Source organism: Anomaloglossus baeobatrachus, chromosome 7 (assembly GCF_048569485.1).
Source record: "Anomaloglossus baeobatrachus isolate aAnoBae1 chromosome 7, aAnoBae1.hap1, whole genome shotgun sequence".
Lineage (NCBI taxonomy): Eukaryota > Metazoa > Chordata > Amphibia > Anura > Aromobatidae > Anomaloglossus > Anomaloglossus baeobatrachus.
In genome coordinates, this window is record NC_134359.1 from 279,544,021 (window position 1) to 279,568,264 (window position 24,244).

General features: G+C 52.4%; 1 protein-coding gene across 1 annotated transcript in view; it reads left to right on the forward strand.

The window, feature by feature from the left end:
* UBFD1 (ubiquitin family domain containing 1) overlaps positions 1–24,244 on the forward strand; it is a 49,042-nt gene that overhangs the window by 19,297 nt on the left and 5,501 nt on the right. Inside the window, exons 5-6 of the mRNA XM_075319400.1 lie at positions 14,244–14,349; positions 14,980–15,062. Of these exons, the coding sequence (XP_075175515.1) occupies positions 14,244–14,349; positions 14,980–15,062 (189 nt within the window). The remainder of the gene's footprint in view (positions 1–14,243; positions 14,350–14,979; positions 15,063–24,244) is intronic.

The window sequence follows — 24,244 nt, forward strand, 5'->3', positions numbered from 1 at the left end:
TTCCTGTACCGCCTCAGGAACAAGGGCGAGGATTTTACTCCAATCTCTTTGTGGTTCCAAAAAAGGACGGCTCGTTCCGTCCTGTTCTGGATCTAAAGCTGCTCAACAAACATGTGCACGCCAGACGGTTCCGGATGGAAACCCTCCGCTCTGTCGTTGCCTCAATGTCTCAAGGAGACTTCCTTGCCTCAATAGACATCAAAGATGCTTATCTCCACGTGCCAATTGCTACAGAACATCAACGTTTTCTACGTTTTGTGATAGGAAACGACCATCTTCAGTTCGTAGCTCTGCCATTCGGTCTGGCGACAGCCCCCCGGGTCTTCACCAAGGTCATGGCGGCGGTGGTAGCAGTCTTGCACTCTCAGGGACACTCGGTGATCCCTTACCTAGACGATCTACTTGTCAAGGCACCCTCTCAAGAGGCATGCCAACTCAGTCTACATGCTACGCTGGAGACTCTACAGACGTTCGGATGGATCATCAACTTTCCAAAGTCGAATCTGTCACCGTCACAGTCGCTAACGTATCTTGGCATGGAGTTTCATACTCGAGCAGCGAGAGTGAAGCTTCCGCTGACCAAGCAGCGGTCCCTACAGACAGGGGTGCAATCCCTCCTTCAAGGCCAGTCGCACCCCTTACGGCGCCTCATGCACTTCCTCGGGAAGATGGTGGCAGCCATGGAAGCAGTTCCCTTTGCGCAGTTTCATCTGCGTCCACTTCAATGGGACATTCTCCGCCAATGGGACGGGAAGTCAACGTCCCTGGACAGGAAAGTCTCTCTTTCCCAGACGGCCAAGGACTCTCTACAATGGTGGCTCCTTCCCACCTCATTGTCTCAGGGAAGATCCTTCCTGCCCCCATCCTGGGCAGTGGTCACGACAGATGCGAGTCTGTCAGGGTGGGGAGCAGTGTTTCTCCACCACAGGGCCCAGGGGACGTGGACTCCGCAGGAGTCCACCCTTCAGATCAATGTTCTGGAAATCAGGGCAGTGTATCTTGCCCTACTGGCCTTCCAACAGTGGCTGGAAGGAAAGCAGATCCGAATCCAGTCGGACAACTCCACAGCGGTGGCATACATCAACCACCAAGGAGGGACGCGCAGTCGGCAAGCATTCCAAGAAGTCCGGCGCATTCTAATGTGGGTGGAGGACACAGCCTCCACCATATCCGCGGTTCACATCCCAGGCGTAGAAAATTGGGAAGCAGACTTCCTCAGTCGCCAGGGCATGGACGCAGGGGAGTGGTCCCTTCACCCGGACGTGTTTCAGGAAATCTGTCGCCGATGGGGAGTGCCGGACGTCGACCTAATGGCGTCCCGGCACAACAACAAGGTCCCGGCATTCATGGCGAGGTCGCGCGATCAAAGAGCTCTGGCGGCAGACGCATTAGTTCAAGATTGGTCGCAGTTCCGGCTCCCATACGTCCTCCCACCTCTGGCACTCTTGCCCAGAGTGTTACGCAAGATCAGATCCGATTGCAGCCGCGTCATACTCGTCGCCCCAGACTGGCCGAGGAGATCGTGGTATCCGGATCTGTGGCATCTCACGGTCGGTCGACCGTGGTCACTGCCAGACCGACCAGACTTACTGTCCCAAGGGCCGTTTTTCCATCAGAATTCTGCGGCCCTGAACCTGACTGTGTGGCCATTGAGTCCTGGATCCTAGCGTCCGCAGGATTATCTCAAGGAGTCGTAGCCACAATGAGACAAGCTAGGAAGTCAACGTCTGCTAAGATCTACCACAGAACGTGGAAGATTTTCTTATCCTGGTGCTCTGCACAGAGAGTATCCCCTTGGCCATTTGCATTGCCCACCTTTCTTTCTTTCCTGCAATCGGGGTTAGAAAAGGGCTTGTCGCTCAGCTCCCTTAAAGGGCAAGTATCGGCAATATCCGTGTTTTTTCAGAAGCGTCTAGCACGTCTTCCTAAGGTGCGCACGTTCCTGCAGGGGGTCTGTCATATTGTGCCCCCGTACAGGCGGCCGTTAGATCCATGGGATCTGAACAGGGTACTAGTTACTCTCCAGAAGCCGCCTTTCGAGCCTCTGAAGGAAGTTTCCTTTTCTCGCCTGTCACAGAAAGTGGCGTTTCTTGTTGCGATCACATCGCTTCGGCGAGTGTCGGAGCTGGCAGCTCTGTCATCCAAGGCTCCCTTCCTGGTGTTCCACCAGGACAAGGTAGTGCTGCGCCCCATTCCGGAGTTTCTCCCTAAGGTCGTATCCTCGTTTCATCTTAATCAGGATATATCCTTGCCTTCATTTTGTCCTCATCCGGTTCACCGGTATGAAAAGGACTTACGTTTGCTAGATCTGGTGAGAGCACTCAGAATCTACATTTCCCGCACGGCGCCCATGCGCCGTTCCGATGCACTTTTTGTCCTTGTCGCTGGTCCGCGCAAGGGGTTGCAGGCTTCTAAAGCCACCCTGGCTCGATGGATCAAAGAACCAATTCTAGAGGCCTACCGTTCTGCGGGGCTTCCGGTTCCTTCAGGGCTAAAAGCCCACTCAACCAGAGCCGTGGGTGCGTCCTGGGCATTACGACACCAGGCTTCGGCTCAACAAGTGTGCCAGGCAGCTACCTGGTCGAGTCTGCACACTTTCACCAAGCATTATCAGGTGCATACCTATGCTTCGGCGGATGCCAGCTTAGGTAGAAGAGTCCTGCAGGCGGCAGTGACAACCCCGTAGGGGAGGGCTGTTTTGCAGCTCTAACATGAGGTATCTCTTTACCCACCCAGGGACAGCTTTTGGACGTCCCAATCGTCTGGGTCTCCCAATAGAGCGCTGAAGAAGAAGGGAATTTTGTTACTTACCGTAAATTCCTTTTCTTCTAGCTCTTATTGGGAGACCCAGCACCCGCCCTATTGTCCTTCGGGATTTTTTTGTTGTTTGCGGGTACACATGTTGTTCATGTTGAACGGTTTTTCAGTTCTCCGACGTTATTCGGAGTTAATTTGTTTAAACCAGTTATTGGCTTCCTCCTTCTTGCTTTGGCACTAAAACTGGAGAACCCGTGATACCACGGGGGGGTATAGCCAGAAGGGGAGGGGCCTTGCACTTTTTAGTGTAGTGCTTTGTGTGGCCTCCGGAGGGCAGTAGCTATACCCCAATCGTCTGGGTCTCCCAATAAGAGCTAGAAGAAAAGGAATTTACGGTAAGTAACAAAATTCCCTTCTTTCTGGACCACTCTGACTTTAGAGAGTCAGTCCAGAAACACCACGCTTATCCAGATAAGCGTTTCTCCAAACGGCTTAAGGATACACGTTATCCCTTTCCCCCTGACGTGGTCACCAGTGCCCCAAGGTGGATCCCCCAATCTCCAGGCTTGCGGCTAGATCCATAGTTGCAGTGGAAGATGGGGCTGCACTTAAAGATGCCACTGACAGACAGATGGAGCTCTGGTTGAAATCCATCTATGAAGCTATCGGCGCGTCGTTTGCTCCAGCATTCGCAGCCGTATGGGCACTCGAAGCTATTTCAGCTGGTCTTACACAGATTGACACGGTCACACGTACATCTGTTCCGCAGGTGGCATCCTTAACCTCTCAAATGTCTGCATTTGCGTCTTACGCGATTAATGCTGTCCTGGACTCTACGAGCCGTACGGCAGTGGCGTCCGCCAACTCCGTGGTTTTACGCAGAGCCTTGTGGTTAAGGGAATGGAAGGCAGATTCTGCTTCCAAAAAATGTTTAACCAGTTTGCCATTTTCTGGTGACCGACTGTTTGGTGAGCGTTTGGATGAAATCATTAAACAGTCCAAGGGTAAGGATTCATCCTTACCTCAGCCCAGACAAAACAAACCCCAACAGAGGAGGGGACAGTCGGGGTTTCGGTCCTTTCGAGGCTCGGGCAGGTCCCGATTCTCCTCGTCCAAAAGGACTCAAAAGGATCAGAGGAGCTCAGATTCTTGGCGGGCTCAGTCACGCCCAAGAAAGACAGCCGGAAGACCCGCTACCAAGGCGGCTTCCTCATGACTTTCGGCCTCCTCTCTCCGCATCCTCGGTCGGTGGCAGGCTCTCCTGCTTTGGCGACATTTGGCTGCCACAGGTCAAAGACCGTTGGGTGAGAGACATTCTGTCTCACGGGTACAGGATAGAGTTCAGTTCTCGTCCTCCAACTCGATTCTTCAGAACTTCTCCACCTCCCGACCGAGTCGATGCTCTTCTGCAAGCGGTGTGCACTCTAAAGGCAGAAGGAGTGGTGACCCCTGTTCCTCTTCAGGAGCAAGGTCACGGTTTTTACTCCAATTTGTTTGTGGTGCCAAAAAAGGACGGGTCTTTCCGTCCCGTTCTGGATTTAAAACTGCTCAACAAGCACGTGAAAACCAGGCGGTTCCGGATGGAATCCCTCCGCTCCGTCATCGCCTCAATGTCTCAAGGAGATTTCCTAGCATCAATAGACATCAAGGATGCTTATCTCCACGTGCCGATTGCTCCAGAGCATCAGCGTTTTCTACGCTTCGTTATAGGAGACGAACACCTTCAGTTCGTAGCTCTGCCTTTCGGGCTGGCGACAGCCCCACGGGTCTTCACCAAGGTCATGGCAGCAGTAGTAGCAGTCCTGCACTCTCAAGGTCACTCTGTGATCCCGTATTTGGACGATCTACTGGTCAAGGCACCCTCTCAAGAGGCATGCCAACACAGCCTGAACGTTGCGCTGGAGACTCTCCAGAGTTTCGGGTGGATCATCAACTTTTCAAAGTCAAATCTGACTCCGACCCAATCGCTAACATATCTTGGCATGGAGTTTCATACTCTCCCAGCGATAGTGAAGCTTCCGCTGGACAAACAGCGTTCACTACAGACAGGGGTGCAATCTCTCCTTCAAGGCCAGTCACACCCCTTGAGACGCCTCATGCACTTCCTAGGGAAGATGGTAGCAACAATGGAGGCAGTCCCTTTCGCGCAGTTTCATCTGCGTCCACTACAATGGGACATTCTCCGCCAATGGGACGGGAAGTCGACGTCCCTCGACAGGAACGTCTCCCTTTCTCAGGCGGCCAAGGAATCTCTTCGGTGGTGGCTTCTTCCCACTTCATTGTCAAAAGGAAAGTCCTTTCTACCCCCATCCTGGGCGGTGGTTACGACAGACGCGAGTCTTTCAGGGTGGGGAGCAGTTTTTCTCCACCACAGGGCTCAAGGTACGTGGACTCGGCAAGAGTCCACCCTTCAGATCAATGTTCTGGAAATCAGAGCAGTGTATCTTGCCCTACAAGCCTTCCAGCAGTGGCTGGAAGGCAAGCAGATCCGAATTCAGTCGGACAACTCCACAACGGTGGCATACATCAACCACCAAGGAGGAACACACAGTCGGCAAGCCTTCCAGGAAGTCCGGCGGATTCTGACGTGGGTGGAAGACATGGCATCCACCATATCCGCAGTTCACATCCCAGGCGTGGAAAACTGGGAAGCAGACTTCCTCAGTCGCCAGGGTATGGACGCAGGGGAATGGTCTCTTCACCCGGACGTGTTTCAGGAGATCTGTCGCCGCTGGGGGATGCCGGACGTCGACCTAATGGCGTCCCGGCACAACAACAAGGTCCCGGCTTTCATGGCACGGTCTCACGATCACCGAGCTCTGGCGGCGGACGCCTTAGTTCAAGATTGGTCGCTGTTCCGGCTACCTTATGTGTTCCCACCTCTGGCACTGTTGCCCAGAGTGCTGCGCAAGATCAGGTCCGACTGCCGCCGCGCCATCCTCGTCGCTCCAGACTTGCCGAGGAGGTCGTGGTACCCGGATCTGTGGCACCTCACGGTAGGCCAACCGTGGGCACTACCAGACCGACCAGACTTGTTGTCCCAAGGGCCATTTTTCCATCTGAATTCTGCGGCCCTGAGCCTGACTGTGTGGCCATTGAGTCCTGGATCCTAGCGTCTTCAGGATTATCTCAAGAGGTCATTGCCACCATGAGACAGGCTAGAAAACCATCCTCCGCCAAGATCTACCACAGGACGTGGAAGATATTCTTATCTTGGTGCTCTGCTCAGGGAGTTTCTCCCTGGCCATTTGCATTGCCTACTCTTCTTTCTTTCCTACAATCCGGTTTGGATAAAGGTTTGTCGCTCGGCTCCCTTAAAGGACAAGTCTCAGCGCTATCTGTATTTTTTCAGAAACGCCTAGCACGACTTCCTCAGGTACGCACGTTCCTGCAAGGGGTTTGTCATATCGTCCCTCCTTACAAGCGGCCGTTAGAGCCCTGGGATCTGAACAGGGTTCTAATTGCTCTCCAGAAGCCGCCTTTCGAGCCTATGAGGGATGTTTCCCTTTCTCGCCTTTCACAGAAAGTGGCCTTTCTAGTAGCGGTCACGTCTCTTCGGAGAGTGTCCGAGCTAGCAGCGCTGTCATGCAAATCTCCCTTTCTGGTGTTTCACCAGGACAAGGTGGTTCTGCGCCCGATTCCGGAGTTTCTCCCTAAGGTGGTATCCCCCTTTCATCTCAATCAGGATATCGTCTTACCTTCTTTTTGTCCTCATCCAGTTCATCAATGTGAAAAGGATTTGCATTTGTTGGATCTGGTGAGAGCACTCAGAATCTACATTTCCCGCACGGCGCCTCTGCGCCGCTCGGATGCACTCTTTATCCTTGTCGCTGGTCAGCGTAAAGGGTCGCAAGCTTCCAAATCCACCCTGGCTCGGTGGATCAAGGAACCAATTCTTGAAGCCTACCGTTCTGCTGGGATTCCGGTTCCCTCAGGGCTGAAGGCCCATTCTACCAGAGCCGTGGGTGCGTCCTGGGCATTACGGCACCAGGCTACGGCTCGGCAGGTGTGCCAGGCGGCTACCTGGTCGAGTCTGCACACTTTTACCAAGCATTATCAGGTGCATACCTACGCTTCGGCGGACGCCAGCCTAGGTAGACAAGTCCTTCAGGCGGCGGTTGCCCACCTGTAGGAAAGGGCTGTTTTACGGTCCTGTCACGAGGGTTATTTTACCCACCCAGGGATTGCTTTTGGACGTCCCAATTGTCTGGGTCTCCCAATTAGGAGCGACAAAGAAGAAGGGAATTTTGTTTACTTACCGTAAATTCCTTTTCTTCTAGCTCCAATTGGGAGACCCAGCACCCGCCCTGTTTTCTTAGGGATTTTTGTTTTGTCGGGTACACATGTTGTTCATGTTGAATGGTTTCAGTTCTCCGATGTTTCTTCGGATCGAATTTGTTTTTAAACCAGTTATTGGCTTTCCTCCTTCTTGCTTTTGCACTAAAACTGAGGAGCCCGTGATCCCACGGGGGGTGTATAGGCAGAAGGGGAGGGGCTTTACACTTTTAAGTGTAGTGCTTTGTGTGGCCTCCGGAGGCAGTAGCTATACACCCAATTGTCTGGGTCTCCCAATTGGAGCTAGAAGAAAAGGAATTTACGGTAAGTAAACAAAATTCCCTTCTTCTTTGTCGCTCCATTGGGAGACCCAGACAATTGGGTGTATAGCTTCTGCCTCCGGAGGCCACACAAAGTATTACACTTTAAAAAGTGTAACCCCTCCCCTCTGCCTATACATCCTCCCGTGGATCACGGGCTCCTCAGTTTTATGCTTTGTGTGGAAGGAGGCACACATCCACTCATGCATTCTCATATTAGTTATGTCGGTTGGAAGAAAAGAGGGCTCCCATGGGGCCCCCGGCATGTTCCCTTCTCACCCCACTACGTCGGCGGTGTTGTTAAGGTTGAGGTACCCATTGCGGGTACAAAGGCCAGAGCCTCATGCCGTCTCCTTCACCATCCCTTAGCGGCTCTGGGAGAAGTGGGATCCTGAGCAGTCATCCATTCACTGGGACCGTGCTCCCTCCGCAGCCCCTGTGGGAATCTGCCGGACCGGAGTCTATTCAACCTCGGGGACCGGGCCCTGCTTCTCAAAGGTACTCTGTGTCCCCATTGGGGACTGTGCAGGAGCACACCTTCTTCCCGGACGCTGCGGCAGCTGCTGAATTGAGAAGGCTGGTGGACTTCCGCGCCGACCGTGCCTGCTTGTCGGGCGCGGTCTCAAATTTAGTCCCCGGCTTCATCGCGGCCTAGTCGCAAAAATCCCGCCCCCGGGCCTGCCTGTCAGGGGTAAGGGCGGGACTGCCGACCTGACGTCGGATGTGAGGGCTGGAGCATCCTGCATGTTTCCTCCCCCCTCACTGATCACTGTGGGGACTCCAGATTCCCGCACTTTCCTGGCGCCGCCCACGGCTCCACTCCTCCCCTGAGAGCTCCGGCAACCATTTTTTGGCATTCTGCCGGTGGAGGATTCTCAGTGAAGAGCTCTGCAGCTCCGGGGGACCTAAGGCAGGGAATCTGGAGGACACACACACTCCGCTTGTTAGCGGTCGGTAAGCCACACCGGTCACCCGGTGCTGGTCCCCCTAGGGTGCCGGAATAGATACGTATTTATATATATATATATATTCTGTTCGGTCGGGCTGTATAGCCTTTATTGCCCATATACCCTCAGTGATCATTCTCCTAGGAGACAACAGCATGTCGTCCACAAGGAGCAAAGCTGTTAAGGCAAAGGGTTTTTTTGCAACCTGTACTTCTTGTGGGGCTATGTTACCTGCGGGTTCCACCTACCCCCACTGTGAGCAATGCTCGACCCCTGTTTCGCTTGCTCAGCCGGAGCCTCGGTCACTAGTGGGCCCCTCGGCTCATGTAGACCCCCCTGCTCCCCCTGTCCAGGCGGCAGGGACAGAGTTCGCCTCTTTTGCTGAGAAACTCTCTGAGTCACTTTCACAATCCATGGCTCAGTCTATGGACAAATGGTCTGCCAAGCTGCTAGAAGCTTTGCAGTCCAGACCGGTCCTTACACAGGCCCCGGCCCCTGTTGGATCGTCGCCTCCAGGCCCCTCTCGGTCCGCGCCGCAGCGCGCTCCCAGGTTGGGCCCTAGGTCTCACGTGGAGGACTCCTGCCCGGACCACAGTCCCAGACAGGCTAAGCAGGCTCGCTGGGAATCTTCCCCGACTTCTTCACACTGCTCGGGTTCCCAGCTTGAGGACTCTCTGGAGGACGAGGCGGACGTCGCAGCTCAGGGCTCTGACCCTGACGTCGTCCTTAATCTTGATACACCTGAAGGGGACGCCTTAATGAATGATCTTATCTCGTCCATCAACCAGGTGTTGGATCTCTCTCCCCCGCCTCCTCCTGTAGAGGAGTCGGCGTCTCAGCAGGAGAAACACCAGTTTAGGTTCCCCAAACGTACACGGAGTGCGTTTTTCGATCACTCTAACTTCAGAGATGCTGTCCAGAAGCCCAGAGCGGTTCCGGACAAGCGCTTTACTAAGCGCCTCACTGACACGCGTTACCCCTTCCCCTCTGAAGTAGTTAAGGGTTGGGCTCAATGTCCCAAGGTGGATCCTCCAGTCTCTAGATTGGCGGCTAGATCCGTGGTATCAGTTGCAGATGGCTCATCGCTATAGGATGCCACTGACAGGCAGATAGAGCTCCTGGTGAAGTCCATCTATGAGGCCACGGGCGCGTCTTTTGCCCTGGCCTTTGCAGCCGTGTGGGCACTCCAAGCTATCTCAGCTTGTCTGGCTGAGATTAATGCTGTCACACGCAATTCTGCTCCGCAAGTTGCGTCTCTGACCTCTCAAGCGTCAGCTTTTTCTTCCTACGCCATGAACGCAGTCCTAGACTGTGCTAGCCGTACAGCTGTGGCATCCGCTAACTCTGTGGCAGTTCGCAGGGCCATGTGGCTGCGCGAAGGGAAGGCAGACTCGGCCTCCAAGAGGTTCTTAACCGGTTTGCCGTTTTCTGGCGACCGCTTGTTTGGCGAACGATTGGATGAGATTATTAAGGAATCCAAGGGAAAGGACTCCTCCTTACCCCAGTCCAAACCTAAGAGACCTCAGCAACGGAAAATACAATCGAGGTTTCGGTCCTTTCGTCCCTCCGCCAAACCCCAATCCTCCTCGTCCAGCAGGCCGGAGAAAGGCCAGAGGAACTCCTATGCGTGGCGGTCCAAGTCACGCCCCCAAAAGGCCGCAGGAGGCACTGCCTCCAAGACGGCCTCCTCATGACTCTCGGCATCCCCTAGCCGCATCCTCGGTCGGTGGCAGGCTCTCCCGCTTTGGAGACGCCTGGTGGCCACATGTTCAAGACCGATGGGTGAGAGACATTCTGTCTCACGGTTACAGGATAGCGTTCAGCTCTCGTCCTGCGGCTCGTTTCTTCAGAACCTCCCCGCCCCCCACTCAGGCCGACGCACTTTTTCAGGCAGTGGACGCTCTGAAGACAGAAGGAGTTGTGATCCCCGTTCCCCTTCAGGAAAGTGGTCGCGGCTTTTACTCCAACTTGTTCGTGGTGCCAAAAAAAAGGACGGATCATTCCGTCCCGTTCTGGACCTCAAGCTACTCAACAGACATGTGAGAACCAGACGGTTTCGGATGGAATCTCTCCGCTCGGTCATCGCCTCGATGTCACAAGGAGACTTCCTAGCATCGTTCGACATCAAGGATGCTTATCTCCACGTGCCGATCGCACCCGAACATCAACGCTTCTTGCGTTTCGCCATCGGGGACGAACACCTTCAGTTCGTGGCATTGCCTTTCGGCTTGGCGACAGCCCCACGGGTTTTCACCAAAGTCATGGCATCTGTTGTGGCGGTCCTACACTCTCAGGGCCACTCGGTGATTCCCTACTTAGACGATCTCCTAGTCAGGGCCCCTTCTCGGGTGGCGTGTCAACACAGCCTTACCGTCGCTCTGGCGACTCTCCAGCAGTTCGGGTGGCTCATCAACTTCCCGAAATCCAAGTTGACACCGACCCAATCACTGACTTACCTCGGGATGGAGTTTCATACACAGTCAGTGTTAGTCAAGCTACCGCGGGACAAACAGCTTTCGCTGCAGGCAGGGGTGCAATCACTTCTTCGGGGTCAGTCACACCCCTTAAGGCGCCTCATGCACTTCCTGGGGAAGATGGTGGCAGCAATGGAGGCAGTGCCGTTCGCGCAATTCCATCTGCGGCCACTCCAATGGGACATTCTCCGCAAATGGGACAGGAGGTCGGCTTCCCTCGACAGGAACGTCTCTTTTTCCCTTGCAACCAAGACGTCACTTCAGTGGTGGCTCCTTCCCTATCGCAGGGAAAATCCTTCCTACCCCCAACCTGGGCTGTGGTCACCACGGACGCGAGCCTGTCAGGGTGGGGAGCGGTTTTTCTCCACCACAGGGCTCAGGGAACCTGGACTCCGATAGAGTCTTCCCTTCAGATCAATGTTCTGGAGATAAGGGCAGTGTATCTAGCCCTATTGGCTTTCCATCAGTGGCTGGAGGGCAGGCAGAATCGTATCCAGTCGGACAACGCCACTGCCGTCGCATACATCAACCACCAAGGCGGCACTCGCCGTCGTCAAGCCTTCCAGGAAGTCCGGCGGATTCTGCAGTGGGTGGAAGCCACAGCTTCCACCATCTCCGCAGTTCACATCCCGGGCGTAGAAAACTGGGAAGCAGATTTTCTCAGTTGTCAGGGCATGGACGCGTGGGAATGGTCTCTGCACCCAGAAGTGTTTCGCGAGATCTGTCGCCGCTGGGGAATGCCGGACGTCGATCTCATGGCGTCACGGCACAACAACAAGGTCCCGGCATTCATGGCACGGTCTCAGGATCACAGAGCTTTGGCGGCGGACGCGTTAGTTCAGGATTGGTCGCAGTTTCGACTGCCTTATGTGTTTCCTCCTCTGGCGATGCTGCCCAGAGTGTTACGCAAGATCAGGTCCGACTGCCGTCGCGCCATTCTCGTCTCTCCAGACTGGCCGAGGCGGTCGTGGTACCCGGTTCTGTGGCATCTCACGGTGGGTCAACCGTGGGCGCTTCCAAACCGCCCAGACTTGCTTTCTCAAGGCCCGTTTTTCCATCTGAATTCCGTGGCCCTCAACCTGACTGTGTGGCCATTGAGTCCTGGCTCCTAGCGTCTTCAGGGTTATCTCAGGATGTCATTGCCACCATGAGACAGGCCAGGAAGCCAACGTCCGCCAAGATCTATTACAGGTCTTGGCAAATCTTCTTATCCTGGTGCTCTGATAACGGTTTTACTCCCTGGCCGTTTGCCTTACCCATTTTTCTTTCATTCCTTCAATCCGGAATGGACAAGGGTTTGTCCCTCGGCTCTCTCAAGGGACAAGTATCGGCGCTCTCCGTATTTTTTCAAAAGCGCCTAGCCAGGCTTCCGCAGGTCCGCACGTTCCTACAGGGAGTTTGCCACATAGTCCCACCTTACAAGCGTCTGCTGGAACCCTGGGATCTTAACAGGGTACTAACGGCTCTTCAGAAACCACCTTTCGAGCCACTGTGGGATGTCTCTTTATCACGCCTTTCGCAGAAGGTGGCATTTCTAGTGGCAGTTGCATCACTCCGGAGAGTGTCTGAGCTGGCAGCGCTGTCATGCAAAGCCCCCTTCCTGGTGTTTCACCAGGATAAGGTGGTTCTGCGTCCGGTCCCGGATTTTCTCCCTAAGGTGGTATCTCTTTTTCATCTCAATCAGGATATCTCCTTGCCTTCATTTTGCCCCAATCCAGTTCACCAATGTGAAAAGGATTTGCACTCTTTGGATCTAGTGAGAGCACTCCGGCTCTACGTGTCTCGCACGGCGCCCCTGCGCCGTTCAGATGCGCTCTTTGTCCTTGTCGCTGGCCAGCGTAAGGGCTCGCAGGCTTCCAAGTCAACCTTGGCTCGGTGGATCAAGGAACCGATTCTCGAAGCCTACCGTTCTTCTGGGCCTCCGCTTCCTTCAGGGCTGAAAGCCCATTCTACCAGAGCCGTGGGTGCGTCCTGGGCATTGCGGCACCGGGCTACGGCTCAGCAGGTGTGTCAGGCGGCTACCTGGTCGAGTCTGCACACTTTCACGAAACACTATCAGGTGCATACCTATGCTTCGGCAGACGCCAGTCTAGGTAGGCGAGTCCTTCAGGCGGCGGTTGCCCACCTGTAAGAGGGGGCCGTTTTTCGGCTTTTTATTGAGGTATTCTTTTACCCACCCAGGGACTGCTTTTGGACGTCCCAATTGTCTGGGTCTCCCAATGGAGCGACAAAGAAGGGAATTTTGTTTACTTACCGTAAATTCCTTTTCTTCTAGCTCCTATTGGGAGACCCAGCACCCGCCCCTGTTCCCTTCGGGCTGTTGTTCTTTTGTGTACACATGTTGTTCATGTTGAATTGTTCTTTTGGTTCATGGTTTCAGTTCTCCGAACATCCTTCGGATTGAATTTACCCTAGACCAATTTATAAGTTTTCTCCTTCCTGCTTTTGCACCAAAACTGAGGAGCCCGTGATCCACGGGAGGGTGTATAGGCAGAGGGGAGGGGTTAGGCTACTTTCACACATTCGGCTTGAGCTCTGCGGCTCAATCCCGGCTGTGCAAGCTATGCAACGGATGCGGTGAAAACACCGCATCCTTTGCATAAGTTTTTCCCTTGCGGCCCGTCCGGTTTTTGCCGCATCGCGTCGCATCCGGCCGCCACAGGCATGCATTGAGAGATGCGCCGAATGCGGCGCGATGCGGTTTTTTTTTGCCGCACGAAAAAACGTGCCAGGCAACGTTCCATCCGGCCGCCGCATCGGCTAAATCTGCCGCATGCGGCAAAAACCGGACGGAACGCAAGGCCATGCGGCACAATGCGGCACTAATTAAAGTCTATGCAGGAAAATCGCAACCGGCAGCAAAAAAAAAACGGTTGCGATTTTCCTGCAAAGTGCCGGATTGTGCCGCAGAAGAAAAACCGGATGTGTGAAAGCAGCCTTACACTTTTTAAAGTGTAATACTTTGTGTGGCCTCCGGAGGCAGAAGCTATACACCCAATTGTCTGGGTCTCCCAATCGGAGCTAGAAGAAAAGGAATTTACGGTAAGTAAACAAAATTCCCTTCTTCCCCAAAGGACGACAGGTGACCACGGAGGGGTGACCATGGAGGGGAGACATTTAGTCTTCACTTTACCTCTTGATGTTTCAGCCTTTCTTAACTTGCTTTTTAATGGACAAATCCTTTATCACCTACCCATTGGATAGGTGGTAACTTACTGATAGAAGGGGTCCAACCATCGTGGCCCACACCGATCGGCTGTCACAGTGGCCAGATATTCCTCCTGAGGTATCCAGAAGGGTCCGCTGCAGGTATCTGGATAGGTGTTGGGTTGGACCTAGAGGAAAAATTTGCCAAGAGTGGAGTAGCGTCACAAATGGAGTACCTGTGCGCTGTGACTGGTATTGCAGATCTGTGTATGAAAGCGTAAGTGGCAGCGATGACTTATTAACGTTCCTGTCTTCTGTTGCAGGAGAGACTTCCGACCACTCCTATATCTGGTATGTACAATAAATCTGGAGGGAAAGTCAGACTGACATTTAAACTGGAGCAAGACCAGCTATGGATTGGTACAAAAGGCAAGTAATGAAATCCACCATACAGCCATCCATTATAGGACGGGCCTGTGCTGGGTGTAGGCTCTGGTGTCTTCTGCTCACTTCTGACAAAGCATAAAAGGACAGATGTGTATGTACACAGTGACTGCACCAGCAGAATGAGTGCAGCTCTGCAGTATAATACAGTATGTAACATAGGATAACTAATGTAATGTATGTACACAGAGATTGCACCAGCAGAATAGGGAGTGCAGCTCCGCAGTATAATACAGCATGTAACATAGGCTAACTAATGTAGTGTATGTACACAGTGACTGCACCAGCAGAATAGTGAGTGCAGCTCCGCAGTATAATACAGGAGGTAACTCAGGATAAGTAATGTAGTGTATGTACACAGTGACTGCACCAGCAGAATAGGGAGTGCAGCTCTGGAGTATAATACAAGATCCGTAATGTAACAACTTTTTATGTAAATGACTCAATACAGGAAAAACTTAGTTTTCCTCAGCATCCATACATGTAAAATTTCAGACCAGAGTTAGAGCCGCTATGTGTCCAGGAGGGAGGGCTTCTATTTCAGCTGTAGACTTGGTTGAGCCGATCCTTGCAAAGAACTGTGACGTTTATTCTTTTTTTTATATTTTTTGGCAGAAAGAACAGAAAAAATCCCCATGGGTTCTATTAAAAATGTAGTCTCCGAGCCAATTGAAGAACATGATGACTATCATATGATGGTAAGGGGGTCTTTCTGTCCTTTTTAGGGAACATTCACATTCTATTAATAATTGATGCTCTTAAAGGGCCATTCCAGTCTAAAGAAATTCTCCACTAATCAATGAGAACGATTATCGGTGTGGGGCCAGATTTTTCTCCCGTTCTTCCCTGGAGCTAAGACTGTGGCCAGGAAGAGACAAATGGGACCGGCCGGTGCAAAGATTGGTGTGCATCCCGGCAGATGAATGAATGGTTATTGATTTAATACTACTAAATTAGTAATATAGATCCCTGCCCCTATTCTGGTAGTCCAGTGGGCGTGATTACTGAATGAATGATTGACAGCTATCTTTGCATGCACACTCATACAAGGAAGGATGTCAATCATTTTCTTTTAGATTTTGGCAATGGCCCAGGAAGACCAGACGTAATCATGAAAGTGATTTTTATATATATATATATATATATATATATAATATATAATATAATATATATATATATATATATATATATATTATTAATATAATGTTATATGTTTTTATATTTAATCATTAATATTAAATAATAATATTATTAATATATGTTATATATTTTATCATTATTAATATTATTATTTAATAATAATAAATATATATAATATATGGGGCGGCACGGTGGCTCAGTGGTTAGCACTGCAGTCTTGCAGCGCTGGGGTCCTGGGTTCGAATCCCACCAAGGACACCATCTGCAAGGAGTTTGTATGTTCTCCCCGTGTTTGGGTGGGTTTCCTCTGGGTTCTCCGGTTTCCTCCCACACTCCAAAGACCTACAGATAGGGAATTTAGATTGTGAGCCCTGATGGGGACAGTGTTCCTGATGTATGTAAAGCGCTGCGGAATATGTTAGCGCTATATAAAAATAAAGACTTATTTTCTTTGTCGCTCCTATTGGGAGACCCAGACAATTGGGTGTATAGCTTCTGCCTCCGGAGGCCACACAAAGTATTACACTGAAAAAGTGTAACCCCTCCCCTCTGCCTATACACCCTCCCGTGGATCACGGGCTCCTCAGTTTTATGCTTTGTTTGGAAGGAGGCACACATCCACTCATGCTTTCCCATTTTAGTCAGCAGCAGCTGCTGATTTTATCGGTTGGAAGAAAAGAGGGCCCCCGGCATGCTCCCTTCTCACCCCACTACGTCGGCGGTGCTGTTAAGGTTGAGGTACCCATTGCGGGTACAGAGGCTGGAGCCACATGCCGTTTTCCTTCACCATCCCTTAGAGGCTCTGGGAGAAGTGGGATCCTGACCGGTCATCCAGTTACTGGGACCGGGCTCCCTCCGCAGCCCCTGTGGGAATCTGACGGACAGGAGTCTATGTATCCTCAGGGACAGGGCCCTGCATCTAAAGGTACTCTGTGTCCCCATGGGGACTGTGCATGGAGCGCTTGTTTCACAGACGCTGCAGCAGCTGCTGGTTTGTGAAGACCGGGACTTCCGCGCCGACCGAGCCTGTTTGTCGGCCGCGGTATTAAATTTAGTCCCCGGCTTCATTGCGGCCTAGTACCATAACTCCCGCCCCCGGGCCTGCCAGTCAGGGGTAAGGGCGGGACGGTCGACCTGACGTCGGCAGTGAGGGCTGGAGCATACTTTAGGTTTCCTCCCCCCCCCCCCCCTCACTGATCACTGTGGGCCCCAGATTCCCGCACTTTACTAGTCGCCGCCCACGGCTCCCTCCTCCCCTGAGAGCTCCGGCAGCCATTTTTACACACATTCTGCCGGTGGAGGATTTCAGGAACGAGCTCTGCAGCTCTGGGAGACCTAAGGCAGGGAATCTGGTGGACACACACCGCTTTGGGCGGTCGGTAAGCCACACCGGTCACCCGGTGCTGGTCCCCCTAGGGTGCCGGAGTATATATATATATATTCGTATATATTTTCTCTGTTCGGCCGGGTTGTTTACTTTTGGCTATATACCCTCAGTGATCACTCTCCTAGGAGACAACAGCATGTCGTCCACAAGGAGCAAGGGCGCTAAGGCAAAGGGTTTTTTTGCAACCTGTACCTCTTGTGGGGCTATGTTACCTGCGGGTTCCACCTACCCTCACTGTGAGCAATGCTCGACCCCTGTTGCACTTGCTCAGCCGGAGCCTCGGTCACTAGTGGGCTCCTCGGCTCAGGCAGACCCTCCTGCTTCCACTGTCCAGGCGGCAGGGACAGAGTTTGCAGTTTTTGCTGAGAAACTCTGAGTCGCTTTCACAATCCATGGCTCAGTCTATGGACAAATGGTCTGCCAAGCTACTAGAAGCCTTGCAGTCCAGACCGGTCCTTACACAGGCCCCGGGCACTGTTGGATCATCGCCTCCAGGCCCCTCTCGGTCTGCGCCGCAGCGTGCTCCCGGGGTGGCCCCTAGGTCTCACGTGGAGGACTCCTGCACGGACCACAGTCCCAGACCGGCTAAGCGGGCTCGCTGGGAATCTTCCCCGACTTCCTCACGCTGCTCGGGGTCTCAGCTTGAGGACTCTCTGGAGGACGAGGCGGATGTCGCAGCTCAGGGCTCTGACCCTGACGTTGCCCTCAATCTTGATACACCTGAGGGGGACGCCTTAGTAAATGATCTTATATCGTCCATCAACCAGGTGCTAGATCTTTCTCCCCCCACCTCCACCTATAGAGGAGTCGGCTTCGCAGCAGGAGAAACACCAGTTTAGGTTTCCCAAACGTACACGGAGTGCGTTTTTCGATCACTCTAACTTCAGAGATGCTGTCCAGAAGCACAGAGCATTTCCGGACAAGCGCTTTACTAAGCGCCTTAATGACACGCGTTACCCCTTCCCCTCTGACGTAGTTAAGGGTTGGGCTCAATGTCCCAAGGTGGATCCTCCAGTCTCTAGACTGGCGGCTAGATCTGTAGTATCAGTTGCAGATGGCTCATCGCTCAAGGATGCCACTGACAGGCAGATAGAGCTCCTGGTGAAATCCATCTATGAAGCCACAGGCGCGTCTTTTGCCCCGGCCTTTGCAGCCGTGTGGGCACTCCAAGCTATCTCAGCTTGTCTGTCTGAGATTAATGCGGTCACACGTACCTCTGCTCCGCAAGTTGCGTCTTTGACTTCTCAGGCGTCGGCTTTTTCGTCCTACGCCATGAACGCCGTCCTGGACTCTGCTAGCCGTACAGCGGTAGCATCCGCTAATTCGGTGGCAGTCCGCAGGGCCATGTGGCTACGCGAATGGAAGGCAGACTCTGCTTCCAAGAAGTTCTTAACCGGTTTGCCGTTTTCTGGCGACTGATTGTTTGGCGAACGATTGGATGAAATTATTAAGGAATCCAAGGGAAAGGACTCGTCCTTACCCCAGTCCAAACCGAAGAGACCTCAGCAACGGAAAATACAACCGAGGTTTTGGTCCTTTCGGCCCTCAGCCAAGTCCCAATCCTCCTCGTCCAACAGGCCAGAGAAAGGCCAGAGGAACTCCTATGCGTGGCGGTCTAAGTCACGCCCCCAAAAAACCGCCGGAGGCACTGCCTCCAAGGCGGCCTCCTCATGACTTTCGGCTTCCCCGAACCGCATCCTCGGTCGGTGGCAGGCTCTCCCGCTTTTGCGACGCCTGGTGGCCACATGTCCAAGACCGATGGGTGAGAGACATTCTGTCTCACGGTTACAGGATAGAATTCAGCTCTCGTCCTCCGACTCGTTTCTTCAGAACATCTCCGCCCCCATCTCGGGCCGGCGCACTTTTTCAGGCTGTGGGCGTTCTGAAGACAGAAGGAGTGGTGATTCCCGTTCCCCCTCAGGAACATGGTCACGGCTTCTACTCCAACTTGTTCGTGGTGCCAAAGAAGGACGGATCATTCCGTCCCGTTCTGGACCTCAAACTGTTCAACAGGCATGTGAGCACCAGAAGGTTTCGGATGGAATCTCTCCGCTAGGTCATCGCTTCGATGTCACAAGGAGACTTCCTAGCATCAATCGACATCAAGGATGCTTATCTCCATGTGCCGATCGCACCCGCACATCAACGCTTCCTGCGTTTCGCCATCGGGGACGAACACCTTCAGTTCGTGGCACTGCCTTTCGGCCTGGCGACAGCCCCACGGGTCTTCACCAAGGTCATGGCATCCGTTGTGGCGGTCCTGCATTCTCAGGGCCACTCGGTGATCCCTTACTTAGACGATCTCCTAGTCAGGGCACCCTCCCGGGTGGCGTGTCAACACAGCCTGACCGTCGCTCTGGCGACTCTCCAGCAGTTCGGGTGGATCATCAACTTCCCAAAGTCCAAGTTGACACCGACCCAATCACTGACTTACCTCGGGATGGAGTTTCATACTCACTCAGCGGTAGTCAAGCTACCGCTGGACAAACAGCTTTCGCTGCAGACAGGGGTGCAATCTCTTCTTCGGGGTCAGTCACACCCCTTGAGGTGCCTCATGCACTTCCTGGGGAAGATGGTGGCAGCAATGGAGGCAGTGCCCTTCGCGCAGTTCCATCTGCGCCCACTCCAATGGGACATTCTCCGCAAATGGGACAGGAGGTCGACGTCCCTCGACAGGAACGTCTCTCTTTCCCTTGCAGCCAAAACCTCTCTTCAGTGGTGGCTTCTTCCCACTTCTCTATCGCAGGGAAAATCCTTCCTGCCCCCATCCTGGGCTGTGGTCACGACGGACGCGAGCCTGTCAGGGTGGGGAGCGGTTTTTCTCCACCACAGGGCTCAGGGAACCTGGACTCCGATAGTCTTCTCTTCAGATCAATGTTCTGGAGATAAGGGCAGTGTATCTAGCCCTAAAGGCGTTCCATCGGTGGCTGGAGGGCAGGCAGATCCGCATACAGTCGGACAACGCCACGGCGGTCGCGTACATCAACCACCAGGGAGGCACGCGCAGCCGTCAAGCCTTCCAGGAAGTCCGGCGGATTCTGCTGTGGGTGGAAGCCACAGCCTCCACCATCTCCGCAGTTCACATCCCGGGCGTAGAAAACTGGGAAGCAGATTTTCTCAGTCGTCAGGGCATGGATGCGGGGGAATGGTCTCTTCACCCAGACGTGTTTCGAGAGATCTGTCGCCGCTGGGGAACGCCGGACGTCGATCTCATGGCGTCACGGCACAACAAAAAGGTCCCGGCCTTCATGGCACGGTCTCAAGATCACAGAGCTCTGGCGGCGGACGCATTAGTTCAGGATTGGTCGCAGTTTCGACTCCCTTATGTGTTTCCTCCTCTGGCGATGTTGCCCAGAGTGTTACGCAAGATCAGATCCGACTGTCGTCGCGCCATTCTCGTCGCTCCAGATTGGCCGAGGCGGTTGTGGTACCCGGATCTGTGGCATCTCACGGTGGGTCAGCCGTGGGCGCTTCCAGACCGCACAGACCTGCTGTCACAAGGGCCGTTTTTCCATCTGAATTCTGCGGCCCTCAACCTGACTGTGTGGCCATTGAGTCCTGGCTCCTAGCGTCGTCGGGTTTATCTCAGGATGTCATTGCCACTATGAGACAGGCCAGGAAACCAACGTCCGCCAAGATCTATTACAGGGCTTGGAGGATCTTCTTATCCTGGTGCTCTGATAAGGGTTTTACTCCCTGGCCTTTTGCCTTACCCATTTTTCTTTCATTCCTTCAATCCGGAATGGACAAGGGTTTGTCACTCGGCTCTCTCAAGGGACAAGTATCGGCGCTCTCAGTATTTTTTCAAAAGCGCCTGGCAAGGCTTCCGCAGGTCCGCACGTTCCTGCAGGGAGTCTGCCACATAGTCCCACCTTACAAGCGTCCGCTGGAACCCTGGGACCTTAACAGGGTGTTAATGGCTCTTCAAAAACCACCTTTCGAGAAGCCCATTCTACCAGAGCCGTGGGTGCGTCCTGGGCATTGCGACACCGGGCTACGGCTCAGCAGGTGTGTCAGGCAGCTACCTCGTCTAGTCTGCACACCTTCACAAAACACTATCAAGTGCATACCTATGCTTCGGCAGATGCCAGTCTAGGTAGGCGAGTCCTTCAGGCGGCGGTTGCCCACCTGTAGGAAGGAGTCGTTTTCGGCTCTCTTTTATTGAGGTATTCTTTTACCCACCAAGGGACTGCTTTTGGACGTCCCAATTGTCTGGGTCTCCCAATGGAGCGACAAAGAAGAAGGGAATTTTGTTTACTTACCGTAAATTCCTTTTCTTCTAGCTCCTATTGGGAGACCCAGCACCCGCCCCTGTTCCCTTCGGGCTGGTTGTTCTTTTGTGTACACATGTTGTTCATGTTGAATTGTTCTTTTGGTTATGGTTTCAGTTCTCCGATCATCCTTCGGATTGAATTTACCCCAGACCAATTTATAAGTTTCCTCCTTCCTGCTTTTGCACCAAAACTGAGGAGCCCGTGATCCACGGGAGGGTGTATAGGCAGAGGGGAGGGGGTTACACTTTTTCAGTGTAATACTTGTGTGGCCTCCGGAGGCAGAAGCTATACACCCAATTGTCTGGGTCTCCCAATAGGAGCTAGAAGAAAAGGAATTTACGGTAAGTAAACAAAATTCCCTTCTTTTTATTTATATATATATATATAGATAGATAGATAGATAGTTAGGTCCAGAAATATTTGGACAGTGACACAATTTTCGCGAGTTGGGCTCTGCATGCCACCACATTGGATTTGAAATGAAACCTCTACAACAGAATTCAAGTGCAGATTGTAACGTTTAATTTGAAGGTTTGAACAAAAATATCTGATAGAAATTGTAGGAATTGTACACATTTCTTTACAAACACTCCACATTTTAGGAGGTCAAAAGTAATTGGACAAATAAACCAAACCCAAACAAAATATTTTTATTTTCAATATTTTGTTGCGAATCCTTTGGAGGCAATCACTGCCTTAAGTCTGGAAACCATGGACATCACCAAACGCTGGGTTTCCTCCTTGTTAATGCTTTGCCAGGCCTTTACAGCCGCAGCCTTCAGGTCTTGCTTGTTTGTGGGTCTTTCCGTCTTTAAGTCTGGATTTGAGCAAGTGAAATGTATGCTCAATTGGGTTAAGATCTGGTGATTGACTTGGCCATTGCAGAATGTTCCACTTTTTTGCACTCATGAACTCCTGGGTAGCTTTGGCTGTATGCTTGGGGTCATTGTCCATCTGTACTATGAAGCGCCGTCCGATCAACTTTGCGGCATTTGGCTGATTCTGGGCTGAAAGTATATCCCGGTACACTTCAGAATTCATCCGGCTACTCTTGTCTGCTGTTATGTCATCAATAAACACAAGTGACCCAGTGCCATTGAAAGCCATGCATGCCCATGCCATCACGTTGCCTCCACCATGTTTTACAGAGGATGTGGTGTGCCTTGGATCATGTGCCGTTCCCTTTCTTCTCCAAACATTTTTCTTCCCATCATTCTGGTACAGGTTGATCTTTGTCTCATCTGTCCATAGAATACTTTTCCAGAACTGAGCTGGCTTCATGAGGTGTTTTTCAGCAAATTTAACTCTGGCCTGTCTATTTTTGGAATTGATGAATGGTTTGCATCTAGATGTGAACCCTTTGTATTTACTTTCATGGAGTCTTCTCTTTACTGTTGACTTAGAGACAGATACACCTACTTCACTGAGAGTGTTCTGGACTTCAGTTGATGTTGTGAACGGGTTCTTCTTCACCAAAGAAAGTATGCGGCGATCATCCACCACTGTTGTCATCCGTGGACGCCCAGGCCTTTTTGAGTTCCCAAGCTCACCAGTCAATTCCTTTTTTTCTCAGAATGTACCCGACTGTTGATTTTGCTACTCCAAGCATGTCTGCTATCGCTCTGATGGATTTTTTCTTTTTTTTTCAGCCTCAGGATGTTCTGCTTCACCTCAATTGAGAGTTCCTTAGACCGCATGTTGTCTGGTCACAGCAACAGCTTCCAAATGCAAAACCACACACCTGTAATCAACCCCAGACCTTTTAACTACTTCATTGATTACAGGTTAACGAGGGAGATGCCTTCAGAGTTAATTGCAGCCCTTAGAGTCCCTTGTCCAATTACTTTTGGTCCCTTGAAAAAGAGGAGGCCATGCATTACAGAGCTATGATTCCTAAACCCTTTCTCCGATTTGGATGTGAAAACTCGCATATTGCAGCTGGGAGTGTGCACTTTCAGCCCATATTATATATATAATTGTATTTCTGAACATGTTTTTGTGTGTCACTGTCCAAATATTTCTGGACCTAACTGTGTGTGTGTGTATATATATATATATTATATTATATTATATTATATTATATTATTTTTTTCTTTATCGTTCCTTTGGGAGACCCAGACCATGGGTGTTTAGCTTCTGCCTCCGGAGGACACACAAAGTGCTACACTTAAAAGTGTAGCTCCTCCCTCTGAGCTTATACACCCCCTGGTAGCCAGTCCTAGCCAGTTTATCGCTTTGTGTTCAGGAGGCATACATCCACACATGCATTCTCATCTGATTTGTTTGACTTTTGGAAAGAGCTTGAAGAAAAGCGGGTCCATGTCTGGACTCCCGGCATGTCCCTTCTCACCCCACTGTGTCGGCGGTGTTGTTAAGGTTGATTTACAAGGCTGCAGCCTTACATGCCGCGCTCCTTCACCATCCCTTCTGGGCTCTGGCTTGAAGTGGGAGCCAGCACGGTCTCCATGCCTGGCAGGTGTCCGGTCTCCATCCACAGCCCCTTGAGGATTCTGTTGGACCGGAGCACTCATCCCCAGGGACATATGGCCCTGCGTCTCAGCAGCTAAGTACCTGAGACGTTTATGTTGGGGGTCCCGGTTCTTTATTGTAAGGGGAGAGTATGCTGTATGTGATTGTTTTAACTTTTCCAGCGGATTCTCTAGCTTTTGCCTGAGAACCGCGCCGATGGTGCCTGCTTGTCGGCTTCGCCGGAGGCCTAGTTTCATTTTCCTGCCCTCGCATGTCACTCATGCAGAGGGACAGGTTCGGCTCGGCCGTTCTACACGGGGGAGGGACTCCCCACTGCTGGGGCGTCCCTCCTTCCCTGCAGGTCTCTATAGCCCTCCAGTTCCCGCTCTTTTATAGGAACGCCCCCTAGTCATTTCTCAGGCAGAGTTCACTCTGCTCTGGGACATCCTGCATTCTGCATCTCTGCTGAGGTGCTGCGCACTGGGGGTCTGGGCTTCGGGATCTGGAGGGCACACAACACCGCGCTCAGCGGTCTGGTAAGCCACAGCCGGTCTCCGGTTGTAGACCTCTGTATACCAGCAGCATGTCTCACACAAGGAGCAAGGCCCAG